The sequence below is a fragment of the Leguminivora glycinivorella genome, chromosome 25, assembly GCF_023078275.1.
Source record: "Leguminivora glycinivorella isolate SPB_JAAS2020 chromosome 25, LegGlyc_1.1, whole genome shotgun sequence".
NCBI lineage: Eukaryota > Metazoa > Arthropoda > Insecta > Lepidoptera > Tortricidae > Leguminivora > Leguminivora glycinivorella.
In genome coordinates this window covers 171,362-190,823 of record NC_062995.1, presented here as the reverse complement: position 1 = coordinate 190,823, position 19,462 = coordinate 171,362, and the positions used below count along the sequence as shown (strand labels likewise).

The 19,462-nt window shown below is 39.1% G+C and overlaps 1 protein-coding gene across 1 annotated transcript in view; it reads left to right on the top strand.

Moving 5' to 3' along the window:
- The window catches only part of LOC125239177 (Kv channel-interacting protein 4-like), a 34,995-nt gene extending 16,768 nt beyond the window's left edge, over positions 1–18,227 (top strand). The window contains exons 2-7 of the mRNA XM_048146688.1: positions 11,509–11,630; positions 12,091–12,160; positions 12,851–12,921; positions 15,929–16,057; positions 17,136–17,219; positions 18,106–18,227. Coding sequence (XP_048002645.1) covers positions 11,509–11,630; positions 12,091–12,160; positions 12,851–12,921; positions 15,929–16,057; positions 17,136–17,219; positions 18,106–18,216 — 587 coding nt within the window. The 3' untranslated portion in view covers positions 18,217–18,227. The remainder of the gene's footprint in view (positions 1–11,508; positions 11,631–12,090; positions 12,161–12,850; positions 12,922–15,928; positions 16,058–17,135; positions 17,220–18,105) is intronic.
- The last annotated feature ends 1,235 nt before the right edge of the window (positions 18,228–19,462 follow it).

The window sequence follows — 19,462 nt, the reverse complement described above, 5'->3', positions numbered from 1 at the left end:
ATCCGATATCAGATGTAGGACCGATATCGATATCCCATATATTTAAGCCGCCATCTTTGATTTTTGCCTTTAAAATTCTTCCTTCATCCGATATCGCGGATAGGATAATGTGAAAACGCACTTAGAGTTGTAATATTTTACCTAGCATATTTTGGTTTTACTGGAATGTACGTTCAAGATAATTCAGAATTATCGTTAAAACTTATGCAAACAAAAATCAAAAACCATAAAATAAAAATAAAAATAAAACACAAAAAAACTGCTATCTTCACTTGTGTCTCTCCGCCGGGATTCGAACCCGTGACCTCTGGCTTGAAAAGCAAACCAACTTCAACCGAGACCATAACGTGTCTTGACAATTGGCCCGAAATTAGCCATCATCTAGCTTTCACTAATGTGTCAGGCGTTTCGATGTTCCTGCTGAAAAGTAAATACTTAAGTTAGTAAGTTGCACCTGTCAAATGATTGAAGAGAAAAACGTGAGACGGATGTATGGGATGACAAGTCTGTACTGTATTGGCAAGATGCAGGGTGCAAAGCGGGTGGAGGGGGTAACTAAAAGGATCACAGCGCAGCGCTCACTATGGCCAAAATTGACATTCCTGTCGCTGACTTACGCTGTCAAATCCATATTGCAGTAAACATTTTCGAGATAAATTTAATATGGGCCTAGTAAAAATTGTTATGGTGAATTGTAATAACACCAAGAAAAATAGCGACTAAATTCTAGCTATTTCCAAGACCGTGGTGGAAACGAAACCACCGTTTAAGTGGATAATTGCCGTAAGAAGAAATATGTCATCTAACCTCTGAAGTTTTATTTAAAGTGCATTAATCATTTGGTACAAGTATTGAATTGAATTTACGGTGAATTTGTAGTGCAAACTTTATTGGAGGTAGAAAAGCCGATGTGGAAGCCAATCCCAGTTACGAGTATGTTCCAAAATCATTCGAGTTGTTTCCTCATGTCTGCTCCTGTGTACAAATCGAAACGGATTGACAAAAATGCGTAAATATCGAAGTTTCAATGGGATGAAGGAGCACGAAAACAAGAAAAGCAGAAGCAGGCCAAAGGCTTATCACATTTTAAATAAATTTCCTGAGAACTTCTTTCATCGCATTGATGATTACATATTTGATGTGATATGGTAAACCTCTAATATTTTCAAGTAAATGAAACAAGTTTTTGTAATGTATATTATAATTAAAAGTTATTATAGCTGGTTTCTTTTTATTTTACAATAAACCCTGTACCCTGTCCCTGAATAATATAATACCATACCTACAGTTAGCCTATGAAAATGACATATCAACAATTTCAAAAGCCAATGATTTATTTATACTTTATTGCACATAAGTACAAATGGTGGAATAATGTCTTCAATCTCTAGAAAATGCCCAGCTAGAACCAATTTTTTGCCTTTATTCATTGTCTCAGGTTGGAAAATGATTTCGTGAGTGATGGCACGAAACCCCGTTTTAGTCACCAGTTTGTTAATTTCTCACTGAAAACAACAATTTTAATGTTATTGGCGATAATGTTATAACCAACATCGTCCAAAATTGTCTAATATAGTAAAATAACACAAGATTCCATTAATTTTTTCACAATGTTTACTTACTTCTCGTTGTACACGGTCCCAATTTTTCGGCTTCGATTATTATTCATTCAATATTCGACCATATTTGTATGTGCTAAACGTCTATTTTGTCAAATTGTTCAGGTAAATTTGAAACCTTAACCGCTTAGATACCAGTGATTTTTTGTTTTTTTGATAGATGGCGCTAAAAATTTGCTCTATTATCTGTAAACATAGATTTAATTTGTTTCTAATGTTTTTTGAAACAGTTTTTATTACTATATGTCAAGAAAATTAGATCTTAACATGTAAATTTAAAAATTAGCCATGTTTCAAAATTTATTAAATTTAGATCAATGCCAAATCGGACTATGAGTGACATCTATCATTTTCGCTGGAATCAATAGAGTTTCGTTTTGACAGTCGCATTTTGTGGTACGGGGTGGCATAGTCTGTATATATGTAGTTTGTGCTTCTAGTTTTAAGCCTAAAAAGCCTATACATTTCAGGGGTACGTTTTTTTGTATCGGCTTTGTCTGTCCGGTGTTATACCGTTCTTGCTTAAAAGCATTATTTCAAAGGAACCTTATTCCATTCAATATGTTTTCGTTAAAAATAAATATCTCTTTTTATGCCCCAGATAGAAAAGGATGTAATTGAAAAAGTTGTTCAGTTACGGCGTTCTGCTTTTCGCCGGCTTTTTAGACGTGAAGAAGGTTGAGAGAACTGTAGGCCATGTTCTTATTGAAAAGAATGGAAAGCGAGTTATAGTGACTGAAAAACGTAATTTATTCATAAAACATAATTTTTGAGACGTTCTGAAAATAAACAACATACAAGAAAACAAAATAAAATATTACATGTAAATTTCAAAAAAATATGGTAAATGTAGTATGTACATACCAGGAGCCGAACTTGTTATACAGGTGATTAAAAATTTGTTTAATTTTTTTTCCAGAGAACAAAATGATATTTATCTATAGCTGAGTTGCGCGATAAAATTTTAAAATATTTTGTATAATCTATATTACTTATAAATGGGAAAGCGTGTATGTCTGTTTGGTTGTCCGTCTTTCACGGCAAAATGGAGTGACGAATTAACGTGATTTTAGTGGATATAGTTGAAGGGATGGAAAGTGACATAGGCTACTTTTTGTCTCTTTCTAACGCGAGCGAAGCCGTTTAAACATTTAAAATTTGTTGTGTTTTAAATGATTCTTTCTTTTTATCGAAACCGGGTTCTTTCGACCGGTTTTTTATCAAATTTCCAACTGAATCGGAAATCGGGAAGTAAAGAATTAGTGTAAATTATATTTCCCATAATGTAAATATTCTGGGGAAAAAGATCTTCTTTTCAATTAAAACCGTTTTCAAACTGGTTGTCCCCTTTTCCTCTAATTCTTGAGGTCCATTAAAGAAAGAATATTGCGACCTCGCTCCTAAACTAGGAACAAGGGGTTTTATCAAAGGAAGGGTTTTTATCTAAGACGGTCTTTGTAACAATCACAATATTTTGAGAAAATAAATGGAAAGAAATTCTTTTTCGTAAGGCGTTTTTATCTTAAATGTTTTGTTAATAGAAATTAGAACGTTTGTAATAACTAGGGTGCATTGGGATAATTTCAAATTCAATTTGGTTAGACCCTACTAGCTTTTGCGCGCGGCTTCGCTCGCGTCAGAAAGAGAAAAAAAGTAGCCTATGTCACTCTCCATCCCTTCAACTATCTCCACTTAAAAAATCACGACAATTCGTCGCTCCGTTTTGTGAAAGGCGGACAAACAAACAGACACACACTTTCCCATTTATCATATTAGTATGGATAACTGTTACTGTCGTCTGCGGTTTTCCGAAGCGATACGACCTTCAAACCTCAAGAAAAAAGTGTACAGCCATCTTAAAGGCCGGCGACGCATTTCCAACAATTCTTGTGTTTCGGGTGTCCATGGGCGGCAGTGGTCGCTTACCATCAGGCGACCTGTCTGCTCGTTTGCCTCCTATCACATAAAACATGTGATTAAAATACATCCTCTATAGTTGTAAATAGTACAAGGCTAGCTATCAAAAATATCATTCCTAATAAAGTAACTAAAATCAATATAATCTAAAAACGAACTCATTTTCCATATAAAACGTCCTAATGTTTACTTATTGGCAAGTTAATTTGGACTGTATTGCGGATGAGATATAGTCGATTTTGGGCCGAAGCTAGAGTCCATTAGGACAAATCGTTAGGCTGCATGCATATTGTATGAGACGCCGGAAATATGGACAGTCGGAGACACAACGGTTATTTTTATTTTATTTTCCCCTCACTAGCTCGGAAACACGTGTTTTGTCCTTTAATACCAGCGAGTAAAAACGCATTTTATCCACTCTTGGGTAAACTAATTTGACCTTGAATAAAGACATAGACAAAGACATAGACATTCTTTATTGGTAATGAAAATTACATTTTATACATTCAAAATATTCAAATCATTCATTAACCCCCGACGCAAAAACGACGGGGTGTTATAAGTTTGACGTGTCTGTCTGTCTGTCTGTCTGTCTGTCTGTCTGTCTGTCTGTCTGTCTGTCTGTCTGTCTGTCTGTCTGTCTGTCTGTCTGTCTGTCTGTTTGTCTGTCTGTGTGTGTGTGTGTGTCTGTGGCATCGCAGCTCCCGAACAGATGAACCGATTTCGATTTATTTATTTTTATTTGAAAGCTGTGTTAGTCGGGAGTGTTCTTAGCCATGTTTCATGAAAATCGGTCTACTAGGTAGCGGTCGGGGGTTTTTCAAATTTTTTAATTTTGTGGTTAGGTTATTTTATAAAGTTAAATTAACTGCTTTAAAATTGATAAAAGTTGGTGAATTTAGTAATAAAGATGATTTACCACCTGTGGAACTACTGGAAGCAGCGATAAACGCATTTTTTGCGTTGTAGTTAGTAGTTAGTGAGAAGAAAAGTTTTGTGTTACACCCGAGTGTATTTGCAAATGTATTTTATTTCTCGTGTGTTAAAAAAATTCCACACTCGGCGTTAAAATACAACTTTTCCCCCTTGTATAAGACTCGAACTCAGACGCAACATCTCATTCCAAAATAATATGTATACAACATTGCACAGTCATTTTCATTTATAGTAGGATTAATAAGAATAATAAGCTTTCAAATGACACCTCGCACGAACAGATTGGCCCTATAGGACTCGAGTTGTGAATAAATATCAATGATGGTCGGTCGCCCTCCTTCCCCCCTTTTTTCTCGACCTAATAATCTGCAGACAATGAGAAACACATACCTGATCCTTTAGCACAACGTGCCTTGTCGCGCGTGAGTCCATACATCAAGCGCGACTTCTAGTATGGACTCGCGCGCGACTAGGCAAGTTGTGCTAGAGGGTCTGTTTCAGGTATTTAGGAGAGATGTCTACGAAAATCGTGAAGGTGACTACTTTTGGTCAAATTGGCTCTAGACTATTATTACTTTATAAACTTAACATCAACATCGTCAACCTCAAATCCGTTTCAAGCAACTCCGCAATATTTGCCCAAACCTCGGATATTTGCCCAAAGCTCGGGTATTTGCCCAACGTAAAGTTAGCGCTCGCGGCCGCGAGTGTACCTCATCTAATATTAATGTTTGTCCGGGTGTCCATGTTGTATTTGGCTACCAATCGGTTTTTATATAAATATTTACTATGTGAGAAACTAGAAGGCCATATTCCTGTATTAAAATAATGTAAATACAATAAGAGTTTTGAATGATTCACGGTTATTTTCATTATATTCCAATTACGAATTGAACGGAATAAACGTAAACAAACTGCTGTCACTGTCAAAGTAACACGCGCAGCTCAAGTCAGGGGTTCTCATAGTAAGGGCCGAGAGAAAATCAAATTACTTTTAACTAGTTATTAACGGTCACCCTATTACATACTTAAAATCGTGAAGCGATCTAAAACAATGACTGTTATATTATGTTATGATCCCATGCAAGTCAATATAAATATCAGATACTTACAAAACCAATAATTAAATTTATAACCACCATATTATCACCATCGCATTTGAAGACGGTTTTAATTAGCTATTAAAATTCACTACCACCTAGTCTCATAAGTTGCTGAAAAATAATGTTTAGCGGCCCGCTACTTGGTCGCCCAGGTACATTTCCACAGTGATACCAGAGCAATAAACAAACTACCCGACGAAAACGGCTTTTTAATTTCAATAAATATACCAAAACGTTTAGTATTTCAATTTATTTTCGTTTTTTACAGAGTCATTATTTGTGTAATGGAATATGTAAAGATTTTTAATAAACCTGTAAAATATCGGCAATTTTGATACCTCGAATGGTGTAAAAGGGGCCACACTTTTGTTTACAATAATTCCGGCTAATTCAAAATGATCACGTCCATACATTTCAGGGGTACGCCTAATTTAAATTTATTAAATCAGCGCAATATAAAAAACCGGCCAAGAGCGTGTCGGGCCACGCTCAGTGTAGGGTTCCGTAGTTTTCCGTATTTTTCTCAAAAACTACTGAACCTATCAAGTTCAAAACAATTTTCCTAGAAAGTCTTTATAAAGTTCTACTTTTGTGATTTTTTTCATATTTTTTGAACATATGGTTAAAAAGTTAGAAGGGGGGGGACGCACTTTTTTTTCCTTTAGGAGCGATTATTTCCGAATATATTAATATTATCAAAAAACAATCTTTGTAAACCCTTATTCATTTTTAAATACCTATCCAACAATATATCACACGTTGGGGTTCGAATGAAAAAAAAAATCAGCCCCCACTTTACATGTATGGGGGGTACCCTAATAAAACATTTTTTCCCATTTTTTATTTCTGCACTTTGTCGGCGTGATTGATATACATATTGGTACCAAATTTCAGCTTTCTAGTGCTAACGGTTACTGAGATTATCCGCGGACGGACGGACGGACGGACGGACGGACGGACGGACGGACGGACGGACAGACAGACATGGCGAAACTATAAGGGTTCCTAGTTGACTACGGAACCCTAAAAAGCGCATTGATTAAATATAAAAGGAAATAAATGTATTTTTTTAAAGTTATCGTAAGTATTTGTATATTTCACAGTTAGTACATACGAGTATCTTATTTATCGTAACTAGTTCATAAAACCCGAAATGACACAGATATTTTAAATAATATTAAAAGAAAACTAACAAATGTTCCCGATTTGAAGCCGAGTCACGTTCGAGTCCACTGCAGCGAGAAACGTGTCGCTATTACACACATGTCTGAACATGACGAGATAGTATAACTTACATGTTATATATTTCAGTCTCTAGCCAAGATTCCGAAAGTTAAATAAATGTCATATACAAAGAAAAAGTGACCAAGGCCTCCAAGTGTTCCGAGCTGGAAAAAATTAACTAGGTAACGTTGTGACAGTATGTATAAATACTTATATTTAATATGACATCATACTGTTGGACTTTGACTTTGACTTCGAACATTTTTTATATGTCGACTCCACGGATTTTAGAACCACGGTCTGCCACAAAAAGTCCTAAGCCTAATTATTACGTTTTCAGGGTTCTTTAAAAGGAAAATGTTATTGCATTTTCTATATAATGATGTTCTCCTAATCAACCAATGAATTGCCAAAAGTGTAGTGAAACTTGAGCCGTTTCATGTGCTCTGCTTACCCCGTTTGACAATACAGAGGGACTGTAAGTGAGAGAGTAATATATGTATGATAGACACTTCAAATGAATCTTATATAATATGTATGTATGTATGTATGTATAAGTTTTATTGTACATAAAGGAAACAAAAGAGACACAGTTACAGAGTCAGTAATATACAATGTAGGCGGACTTACCCCTTAATGGGATCTTTTCCAGTCAACCTTTGAGGAAATGAGTAGAATCGAATTAACGATGAATGACAAATTTTAAAATGTACGACCACTAAAAGAATTAAATGCAAAATTTTATATACACATGGTAACAGATATATACGTATAAAATTACATTAATACAACAATAATCTTCTAGAAAAAAAAAATCTAAGTGTAAGTGCGTTTTCACATTATCCGATCCGATATCGAATGTCGGACCGATATCCCATACATTACAGGCGCCATCTTGGATATTTTCTATTGAAATTCTTCCGACATCCGATATCGGATCGGATAATGTGAAAACTGCCTAAGGCCTTGAGTGCACGCTCACATTGGGCGTGCAGCGGCGCGGGGCGTGCGGCGTACATGTCAAACAATTGAAGCTCATACAACTGTCCTGAGTCGACGCTGCTTAGCGTGGACGCACGCTCGTCCGCCACGCTGCACGCGTCGCCGAACGCTCCGCTCCGAGCGGTCACTCAGGCCCAACACCTAAATGGTCGCGTACCGTGCGGTTTCAGAGGAATTTCCTCCCACGACACTCCGGCTGTGGAATGAGCTCCCTGTCGAGGTATTCCTACAGTATGGGGTCCTTCAAAAAAGGAGCGTACAATTTTCTAATGGGTCGGCAACGCGCATGTGACACCCCTTGAGTTGCAGGCGTCCATAGGTTACGATGACCGCTTTCCATCAGGCGGGCCGTATACCTGTTTGCCACCGACGTGGTATAAAAAAAAACACTTTCTTTTGAATAACGATCCCTATTACTTGTGTGGCTCGTGGTATACACACTAAGCGCTTTGTCACGTCAGCTGTCACTCTGAGATGACGGAATGACAGGCGAGAGGGAACAAAGAAACGCAGCGGGGAAATTACACTTTTGCTTTCACTATTTTTAGATATCTCTGTGAAAGTATTGTTGTCTATTAAATACAGAGTGTTTGGCACATTACACGACAGTTTTTTTTGGGAGTTTATGGTGGCATTTTCTTTCCTTTTAGTCCTTCGAACCTTGGTCCTAGGAGTTACGGTTCTGGAGATACGATTTTTTTTTCTCTATGTAAATGCTACGTTTTCACTGCTACACGATACAGATAATACCGATATGTGATCTGTAAGTAACAATATTTTGATAAACAAAACTAAAATAAGGTCGTGTTTCAAATCGACAAGAGTTACAAATTTCTTCTTCGCAAGTGTATTGAAGTACATTATGGCCTTTGAAGTTTCGAGCTGACATGAAATGTATTACTTTTCGAATTTGTGCGACCCCCCCCCCCTCCCCTCCCCATTTCTCCCACTAGTATGGAACAAGACGCGGCGTCAGGCTTTGCCATACAGTTGGCCCGACGCTACGCTCGCGAGACGCTAGATGTGGGGGGCTTATTCGTAAAAGCGTCGTAGCACTGCTACGGCACCGTAGCAGTGCTACGAAGCTACGTAGTCAGATCTGTGGTGTCTATTAGATGGAGCAATAAAATTGAGTCAGAGTTAAGTCATCAGTTTTTTTACAAGCTTTTATTCAACTTGCCTTGTTAGTATGTTAGTGTGCGTCAAAACGTAGAAGCTAAATTTGACCCACTTCCCGGTTTCTGATTGAACTGAAATTTTGCACACATATGTAAATCACGTGACAATGCTATATTATGGTATCATGGAGCTGATCTGATGATGGAGCAGAAAGGTGGTCATAGGAACTCGATGAAACGTCGTATCCCCATCGAGTAAGGGGTTTTTAGGAATGTTTCGGAGAGCAGTAGATGACTGTTGAAAGAAAGGTACAGTCGGCAATAAAAGCTTGTGCCAAAAATTAAATTTTTGCAACAACTTATTTTAGATTCCATTCAATTTCGAATAAGTAATCGGCGCGAAATTCGATTTTTGGGAATTGTACCTTCGCCCTTTTCAAATTTTAAGTGTGTCGTCGATGATTCCGCCAGCGTCAAGGTTTAGGAAGACATGCGTATTACAGACAGTTGGCCGGTGAGCAACACATTTATCAAATTTGCTGCCTTTTTTTAGTGCAATATTTGGCTGACTGTCTATCCAGGACGATATGTTCCGGGACTGACAAAGCCCATACAAAAAAGTGTACCCCTTAAATGGGCCTTTTAGGGATACAACTAGATGGCGCTGTTTCGCAGCCTGGAAGTGGCAAAAATTATATTTTCCCCAAAAATTTTAGGGTGTTTTTATTTTTTATAAGAACAAATGACATATATCTTTATTTTAATATCATGATATCAAGTCAATACACATTTTGAAAAAAAAAAATGTAGGCATTAGCAGTTTAGTTATGATAGTATTTAACAGGTGGCGCTAAAAAATTGAGATACATACGATTCGATGGAGATTTTCAATCCATACTAATAAACTAACTATTAAACCCCGCTCCTTATCGTTTCTGGTGCAAAAGTACCCATAATACTTATGGCGTTACCCCTTTGGATGGTTATGGATAACTTTTGCACCAAAATGCATATTATTTTTACCTTTTATTAAAATGTTGTATTTTCTTGGAATAAATATTTTATCCATACTAATATTATAAATGGGAAAGTGTGTGTGTCTTGTTTGTTTGTCCGTCTTTTCACTTCAAAACGGAGCGACGAATTGACGTGATTTTTTTAAGTGGAGATTTTTGACGGGATGGAGGTGACATATGCTACTTTTTGTCTCATTCTAACGCGAGCGAAGGTGCGGGCATAAGCTAGTCATATATAAATGATCCTTGCTGTCTATAATTAAGTGAATCCCTCTGAGATATCTAGTGAGCAGTAATCTACAGTTTTCAGTCGGGCAGTTTCCGCGCTGTGGCCGAAAGTGCTTAAACTCGTCTCATTAAGCGCAGAGTTACGCTTATACGTGACCTTCCTTCGCAAAAGGGTCCATATAAAAACAATAACTAGAGATGGAACGGATATTCGGTCACTATCCGGTATCCGGCCTATCTGGTCACATTTTATTATCCCGCCGAATACCAGTTTTTTGCTTTAGTAAGTGTATAATCTCACAAATTATTACTTACAATAACACACACACAAAATTATATCCAAACGAAATCGCATCTAGAGCTAATACTTGACATATTTGACGCTCGAATCAGGCCGCATGTTATGTTTCAGGAAAGTAAACAATTTGAAAAGCTCTGAAGTAGGTTTTTCAGTTCTGAAAGCCCTTTCGAGGCTCTATAGCCGAATAGCTTGTAAAGGTCCAAAGAATATTTTGGTGCTAGTAATGCTTCTTTTGAAAGGCTGAGCCTACTTTTAGGTATTATTTTTCCATTAGATGGACTGCATATTCAACGAGTTTAACTTCTTGTCTAAGATTTTTGTAATTTTTTTTTCCAATGATCAAATTATCACATAATTATCATAATTTCTATAGAAAGATAAGTTGTAGTTGTAGTGTAGTTGTAGTTATCCTGGCATTTGTCACGGCTCATATGAGCATATGATCCTCATTGACAACTAATCACAGTAATCGCAGATTTGGCGTAGGCACTTTTTACGAAAGCGACTGCCATCTGACCTTCCAACCCGAAGAGTAACTAGTTCTTATTGGAATTAGTCTGGTCTCCTCACGATGTTTTCTTTAACCGAAAAGCGACTGACAATTATTAAAAGACATTTCGAACATAAGTTCAAAAAAACTCATTGGTACGAGCCGGGGTTCGAACTCGCGACCTCCGGATCGAAAGTAGCACGCTCTTACCGCTAGCCCACCAGCGCTTTGCTTAAATAAGTTGTATAACTTTATCTAATGGACCAATACTTTTCTCACAAGTGTTGTAAACAGCATTCATCACTACGCTAAATGTTGTTCCCTTGTTACATATTGTATGTGTACCTACCCTCCAGACCCGGGTCTTGGAGGGGAGGGGGCGAGCCGGGGCCCATGCCTCGGGCGCCAAGTTTAGAGGGGCGCCGAAGTTCGTGAAATCCGAGGGGCGCCAAATTTGATTTCATTTGGTTGTTGCCCTCCCTCGGAAAAAATCTATTTGGCTACGATCATTGAGTCCTTCTAACCCTTCTCACCCCCTTTTTCTTTGTCTACAGAGGAGGAATGCGAAGAAGCGCCATTGCCGGCGCGGCATCGCCCCGAGGGGCTCAAGGAGCTCGCCAAGGGCTCCAAGTTCACCGCCAGGGAGATACAGCTTATGTACCGGGGGTTCAAACAGGTAAGAGTACAAAGAAGGCAAAGCCCCGCATTGAGGGGCTTCGTGAGCCAGCAAGGGGGTAAATTAACTGCTCTGCGGGGCTTCGTAAGCTTCGAAGGGGTCCAGTTCAATGACAAAGAGACACAGGTCATGTACCGGGGGTTTAAACAGGTAATTATGGTACAAAGGAAACAAAGACCGGCATCGCGGGGCTTCGTGAGCTTGCTAATGGATCCAAGTTTACCGCCAGAGAGATACAGCTCATATACCGGGGGTTCAAACAGGTATTTGTAGTACAAATGAGACGAAGCCCCGCATCGAGGGGCTTAGTGAGCTAGCAAAGAGGTCCAAGTAAGTTCAAGATCAGAGAGATACAGTATTCAAGCACCGAGTATTGATACAAAAAATGCAAATTTAAATATAACATGAAATGAAGAGTTAAAGAAAATTATTTGTATAAATGCTTTATTTCAATTTTCAGGAATGTCCATCAGGGGTGGTGGATGAGGAATCTTTCAAGCACATCTTCTGTCAATTCTTCCCCTTGGGTGGTAAGTCAATTTAACTTATAATCCTACACAAGAAGCAAGTCGCCATCAGATATATCGTAGATACGATACGACAAAGCTCTCAAAAACATGTCTCGTCGACGTTACTGCTGCAGCGCTAAACAGTTTTGTCTTTGATATCATCCTCAATTTGTGGAATTAGTGACAGATGTACTTATTCTAATTTCAAAAGATTAGAATCAAATCGTTTCTCGAAATCCGAATACGCCTGAATACAGAGTACTTAAAACAAAAAGGACCGTTCAATTCAAACTTTGCATATAGTAACTTCCGAGTTTGAGTTTTCTTTGCGATTTCAGCTTTAGTCCCATAGTAAAAGTTATTCATTATGACCTCCAAAGTCACTAAGGTACAGCGGGGCAAATCTCGAATGGGGGGCAGTTGTAACTAATCCATTTTTTCCATTATTCCACTATGATGTTGAGTTCTACATGTATCCACTGAACACGCCTACCATATATAACCGGTGGACACTCTATTTAATAATGCTAACATTGTAATTGTAAAACCTGCAAAGAATTTACCAGTTACATTTGCCCCCCAGTCGAGATTTGCCCCGCTGTACCCTATGCACAAGTTTGAACGGTCCTTTTTCACCGTATATAAAATGAAACCACACTAACTCTGCAGTCCCAGACCAAATACATGGATGTAATATTTATATGTTTCCAGATGCGACGCAGTACGCTCAACTCGTCTTCAACACCGTCAAACACAAGCAGAGCGGGAAAATCAACTTTGAGGTCAGTATTATTTCTTTCCATTACAGGATTTTATATTGGAAGCGCTGGAAGCCTAGCGGTAAGTACAGTCAACCAAATGGAACCCTAGGCCTCTCTACAACCATGTCAAAATGACAAGCAGTAAGACATTTCTTACAATCTGATTTATAACGTCACTATAACATAGTCCTACAGCTACATAGGTTCCAATTGGTTGACTGTACGTGCGACTTTCGTTCCGGAGGTCACGGGTTCGAACCCCGGCTCGCACCAATGAGTTTTTCGGAACTTATGTGCGAAATGTCATTTGCTATTTGTCAGTCGCTTTTCGGTGAAGGAAAACATCGTGAGGAGACCGGACTAATTCCAATAAGTTCTAGTTTACCCTTCGAGTTGGAAGGTCAGATGGCAGTCGCTTTTGTAAAAACTAGTGCCTACGCCAAATCTTGGGATTAGTTGTCAAAGCGGACCCCAAGCTCCCATGAGCCGTGGCAAATGCCGGGATAACGCAAGGAGGATGATGGTACAGGTTATTATAACAGTTTTTCTTAACATTGTCTTAGGTTACCGCGATAGTTACTCATGAAATAAAACTATGCAAACGGATTATATCGCGTATAATGAATAAAATTTACAATTCATTCCGACGTTTCGAACACTTTACAGCATTCGTGGTCAACGGGTGACTGAGGGAAAATTACAATGTGCAAAAAGCTACCCACACTTACACTTAACATTAACCATGGTTGCAATTTAAGATAGGTAGTTTGAATAACAATGTAATAAATGTAATAATTTAAAATATGCACGATCGACCTCTTTTTTAGATTTTATAAACGCTTACATAGCAACACATATTATCCAAGTGTAATTTATTTACTTTTAATACCTATTATGTACATGTTCTCATGATTTTAATTTGTTTACATTAATTTGTGTTTTTAAGCTAGAACATTATCTCTTTGCCCGAGATACAGGGTTTTTTTCCTAGTTCGGGCGCACGTATCACTGCACGTACGTATAAGATAAGTAAACGCATAAATGTAATATTAGCAATAAGGTTTTTTTTTCAATAAATTATTCTATTCTATTCTATTAACCATGGTTTAACCATTTGTCAGGAGAGTCCTTTCCTCGTCATTGAACCCCTGGAACGCTGATGATGGCTAACATTTGCTACTCAACCTTAGTGCGTTTTCACATTTTCCGATCTGATATCGGATGTAGGACCGATATCCCATACCTACATTTAGGCCGCGATGTTTGATTTCTGCCTTTGAAATCCTTCCGACATCCGATATCAGATCGGATAATGTGAAAACGCACTAAGATCTGTTAATTACATAATATAAAGTCCGAATTGTCTGTGACGGATAAGGGACGAGGCGTTGGAGAGGTTAATCATTGTTTTCACTGTTACCAAATGAGTCCCATTCTCTAATTAAAATTGTGTATGTATCTATCTAAATATTCACAGAATCGTGTTTTCTTTAAACAGTTGTTTAGTTGTTCGTATTGTTTTCTAACTTTTCGTTTTCATTGAAATATAAAAAGTCTTTATTTTAATTTTAATTTAAGTTTAACGAAGTGAAAAAACAAATACGAAGAATATTGTCCCAAGTAGTCTCCTAATTCTCGTTAACTAACCTAACCACAACCTTAAAATTATGAAAAAACCCCCGACCGCGACATAGTGGGCCGATTTTCATGAAACATGGCGAAGAACACTCCCGACTAACTCAGCTTTCAAACAAAAAAACTAAATCGAAATCGGTTTTCCGTTCGGGAACTACGATGCCACAGACAGACATACACAGACAGACAAACATACAGACAGACAGACTCGTCAAACTTATAACACTCCGTCGTTTTTGCATAGGGGGTTAAAAATGATCAAGACGTCAAAAACTACGGATTTTATTTGAATAGTCGAACTTACAATCATGGACGTAAATCGAACAAAGGCGTCCCCCGCGATTACCCATTGTATGGCTGAATAACGGCCTGCGCCGGGAGTCGAACCCGCTAAGCTGGCGGCCTCCCAACTATTGGAAAAATTGGTATTTAGTTGGTACGGCCCAGTGTGAGCGGATATGGGGGATATTTTTTTTAAAAACGATCTATAATCGTCACGTCATAGAAATATTCACACTCAAAGTAGTTTTTATTTTATTTGTATTTTAATAAGCAAAGCAGCCCCTGTGACGAGTGAAGAATTTCGCCATCCTCTTTCCTCCCATGGGTATCGTAGAAGTCGACTGTGGGATATGGGTTCAATTGTGGCACATGGGTAATGGCTGGCAACCTATCACTGCAATGTCAAAGTTTCGTTTTCTTTCGATCTTTTGATTGCTAATTATGGTACTGAAACTCGAGCTGTTTTATATGCTCTGCCTACTTCTCTTGGGAATACGGACTTAAGTAGTCTATGCGTAATTTGCACAATTGTATTTGCGTTTGACATTAATATTTAAACACCATTTTGATATAAGTTTGAATTTGCATCCCATTACCTATTCTGTCGCTTACAATATTTGCAATACTACACCGCTTCCGCTAGCATTGTGGCCCCGCCCCCGCTCATAGAATATGTTGAGCGATTGCCCGTGACTGCCACCGCCACTGCCACCTCTTTGTTTTAGCTCCAATTCTTTCCTGCTGACGCTATAAACTTTTACTTAATCGGTACAGTCAGCATCAGGGGCAAAAAATGGGAAATACGGTTACTTGGCAAAAGTATGTAAATATATTTTTATGAAATATGCAGCTAAATAGAAGAATAAATATATTTAAAAACATAGAATAATAATAAATCAAAAAGAAAACGAAGAAGCGCTGAATAAAATGAACATAAGTCAGGTTCTTCAAATATAATACCGAAACTTTTTTCAGTTCCACTCTTGGCAATTAAGGGGGTTGAAAGAAACCGAAATTGAGATATTGCAATGACTGGTTGCGACAGTATTTTGAAAACAAATTGAATTGAGGGTTGAAATAATTTACGATAACTTTTTTTCTGGAATTCCAGGAGTTCCTAGAGATCCTATCCCGTGTGGCTCGAGGCTCGGAACAGGAGAAGCTGGCGTGGGTCTTCCGGCTGTATGATGCTGATGGAGACGGGAGGGTCACCAGGCAGGAGATGATCAAAGTGGTTCAGGTGAATATTACTGCAGGAGTACCTGGCGTGGCTCGAGGGTCCAAACAGGAGAAGCTGGCGAGTCTTCCGTCTGTACGACGCTGATGGAGACCAACTGTTCCTTCAAATGTTTCTGTAGTGCGAGGGTCCAAATGGGTGTAGCTTAGCTGGCGTGTGTCTTTCGCCTATTATGATAATTAGAAATAATAAGGTGAACAAACGGGGAGCTTAGGTTATTCAAAATTAAACAGATTGTGACTAAAATAACTTATAGTCAGTTGAAACAATAATGGCACTTTGATAAATTTACTTCAAACGATCAGATTGACTTCTTTTGAAACAATAATGGCACTTTGATAAAATTTACTTCAAACGATCAGATCGACTTCTTTTGGCCGAAAATGACATTCATGATAATTTTTGATCCAAAATTAACATGTAAACAGATTTTCATGATTATCAGATTTGTGTTGGAGAACAGGCTCCGTAGCCGAATGGCATTTCTGCGACGCGAAACGCCGCCGAAATGCCGCAGAAATAGTAGTCTGGAGACACTTATCATCATGAGCGTTTGTGCATTTGCGAATATCTCTTTCTTAGCTATGTATCTCTATCGCTCTTGCGTATTGGCGCGACAGAGCCAGACTGCATTTCTTCTTCTTCTTCTTTCTTCTGACTTCAGACTAAAGACTGTGCGATGAGAAGATCAGCAGATTTTCTTCACTACTTGATACTAAATCAGTTGTTAATTTATTAATAACCATTAAAACATAATAAAAACATTTAGATTAAAATCTTACAAATAAAATAAAACTAAATTATAACTAAATAACTACTTAAAAATGAGCTTATAATAAATAATACATACATACACATACATACAATCACGCCTGTATCCCATAAAGGGGTAGGCAGAGCACATGAAACTACTAAAGCTTCAGGGCCACTCTTGGCACATAAGGGGTTAAAAGAAAACGAAACTGTGGCATTGCAGTGACAGGTTGCCAGCCTCTCGCCTACACCACAATTAATAAATAATACTAATGAAATAATTAGAAAATAATAATTGTTGTTAATGTTTTCCCTGTGATTGTTGCAGGCTATCTACGAGCTGGTGGGGGCGGCGGCGCTGCCCCCCGCGCACCCCGCCGCCGCGCAGGATCATGTTGACCGGATCTTCCATGTAAGTTCCCAGCACAGAATATGTATTATTAACATAATATATCATACACCTAAATATATAAAAGAAGAAACTGCCCTGAGTTTGTGGCATTGGCGGTTGAAACCTTGGACCTTGGTCGTCAGACACCAAAAAATTGTAAAAGAGTTCTCCGAGAAACTTATTTGTACGTCTGACGACCTCCGGGCAGGAGCGTTCTTTGCCCTGCAGAGAGGCAATGCGGCCAGTGTCCTGGGAACGATGCCTCGCGCAAAGTTATTAGGCTTATATGAGTAGATTGTAGGTTTTTTTTTGGTTGCTTTGTGTAGTTTTGTGTTAGTTTGTAAGTGTGTAATTGGTGTGTTTTTGTAATTATATAATAAATATGTGTTATTAAGATTATGTTAATAAATGATATTGTAAATAAGAAACTGACTGACTGACTGACTGTCATATCAACGCACAGCCGAAACCGCTGGTCCTAGAGATTCCATATTTGGCATGTAGGTTCCATAAAAGGTGTAGAGGAGCACTAAGAAAGGATTTTTCAAAATTCACTTCCTAAACGGGCGAAATAGGGATCGAAAGTTTGTATGGAAAAACAAGATTAGATTAGTACGCGGACGAAGCCGCGGGATATAGCTAGTTTTCAATAACTTTCAATAACTAATAACGCCATTAGCCCATTGCACAGATAAAGAATTTCATGAGTGAGAGCGAGAAGAAGATATTTCTTTCTCTCTTTCTCTCACATATGAATGATAGTGACATGCCTAGACACTTGCACATGCGCCGTCTGGCGGGATAAAATGTCAGTGTGCCTCCTTATTGACCGCTGAGCCCTACATTTTTCAAATTTGCTATCTTTTTAGTGTCAAGATTTGGTTGACCGTCTGCATTTCTTCCACAGCTGATAGACACGAACGCGGACGGAGTGGTGACCCCGGACGAGCTAGCACGGTGGTGCGCGCGCGACCCCGCGCTGCGCCGCTCTCTGAACACGCTGGACACCATACTGTGACCCGCGGCGGCGCATAACAGGTACACGGTGTATAATAGGTACACGGTGTATGACAGATACACGGTGTATAGCAACCCCGCGCTGCGCCGCTCTCTGAACACGCTGGACACCATACTGTGACCCGCGGCGGCGCATAACAGGTACACGGTGTATAATAGGTACACGGTGTATAGCAACCCCGCGCTGCGTCGCTCTCTGAACACGCTGGACACCATACTGTGACCCGCGGCGGCGCATAACAGGTACACGGTGTATAATAGGTACACGGTGTATAGCAACCCCGCGCTGCGTCGCTCTCTGAACACGCTGGACACCATACTGTGACCCGCGGCGGCGCATAACAGGTACACGGTGTATAATAGGTACACGGTGTATGACAGATACACGGTGTATAGCAACCCCGCGCTGCGTCACTCTCTGAACACGCTGGACACCATATTGTGACCCGCGGCGGCGCATAACAGGTACACGGTGTATAATAGGTACACGGTGTATGACAGATACACGGTGTATAGCAACCCCGCGCTGCGTCGCTCTCTGAACACGCTGGACACCATACTGTGACCCGCGGCGGCGCATAACAGGTACACGGTGTATAATAGGTACACGGTGTATGACAGATACACGGTGTATAGCAACCCCGCGCTGCGTCACTCTCTGAACACGCTGGACACCATATTGTGACCCGCGGCGGCGCATAACAGGTACACGGTGTATAATAGGTACACGGTGTATGACAGATACACGGTGTATAGCAACCCCGCGCTGCGTCACTCTCTGAACACGCTGGACACCATATTGTGACCCGCGGCGGCGCATAACAGGTACACGGTGTATAATAGGTACACGGTGTATGACAGATACACGGTGTATAGCAACCCCGCGCTGCGTCGCTCTCTGAACACGCTGGACACCATACTGTGACCCGCGGCGGCGCATAACAGGTACACAAAGGGCCTGGCCGGACTGCCATGGTAAAATCGCCCCTGGCTAAATATGAAATATTGATATGCAGGATTATTCGTATTGTTACTACATGTACTACTACTGGATATTATGCCTCAAACTGTTTCCGTTTACGAAAAAAATTAAAAAAATAAAAATTTGTTTTTTATTTTTTTCTTTAAAACCGCGTATCCGATTGAGTTGTTCTTTGGATATTTTATAGATATATTAGGGATACATCAATAAAAAAAAAATTAACTTCCTGACTTTTTGTTAAGTACATTTTTTTTAAATTTATGTT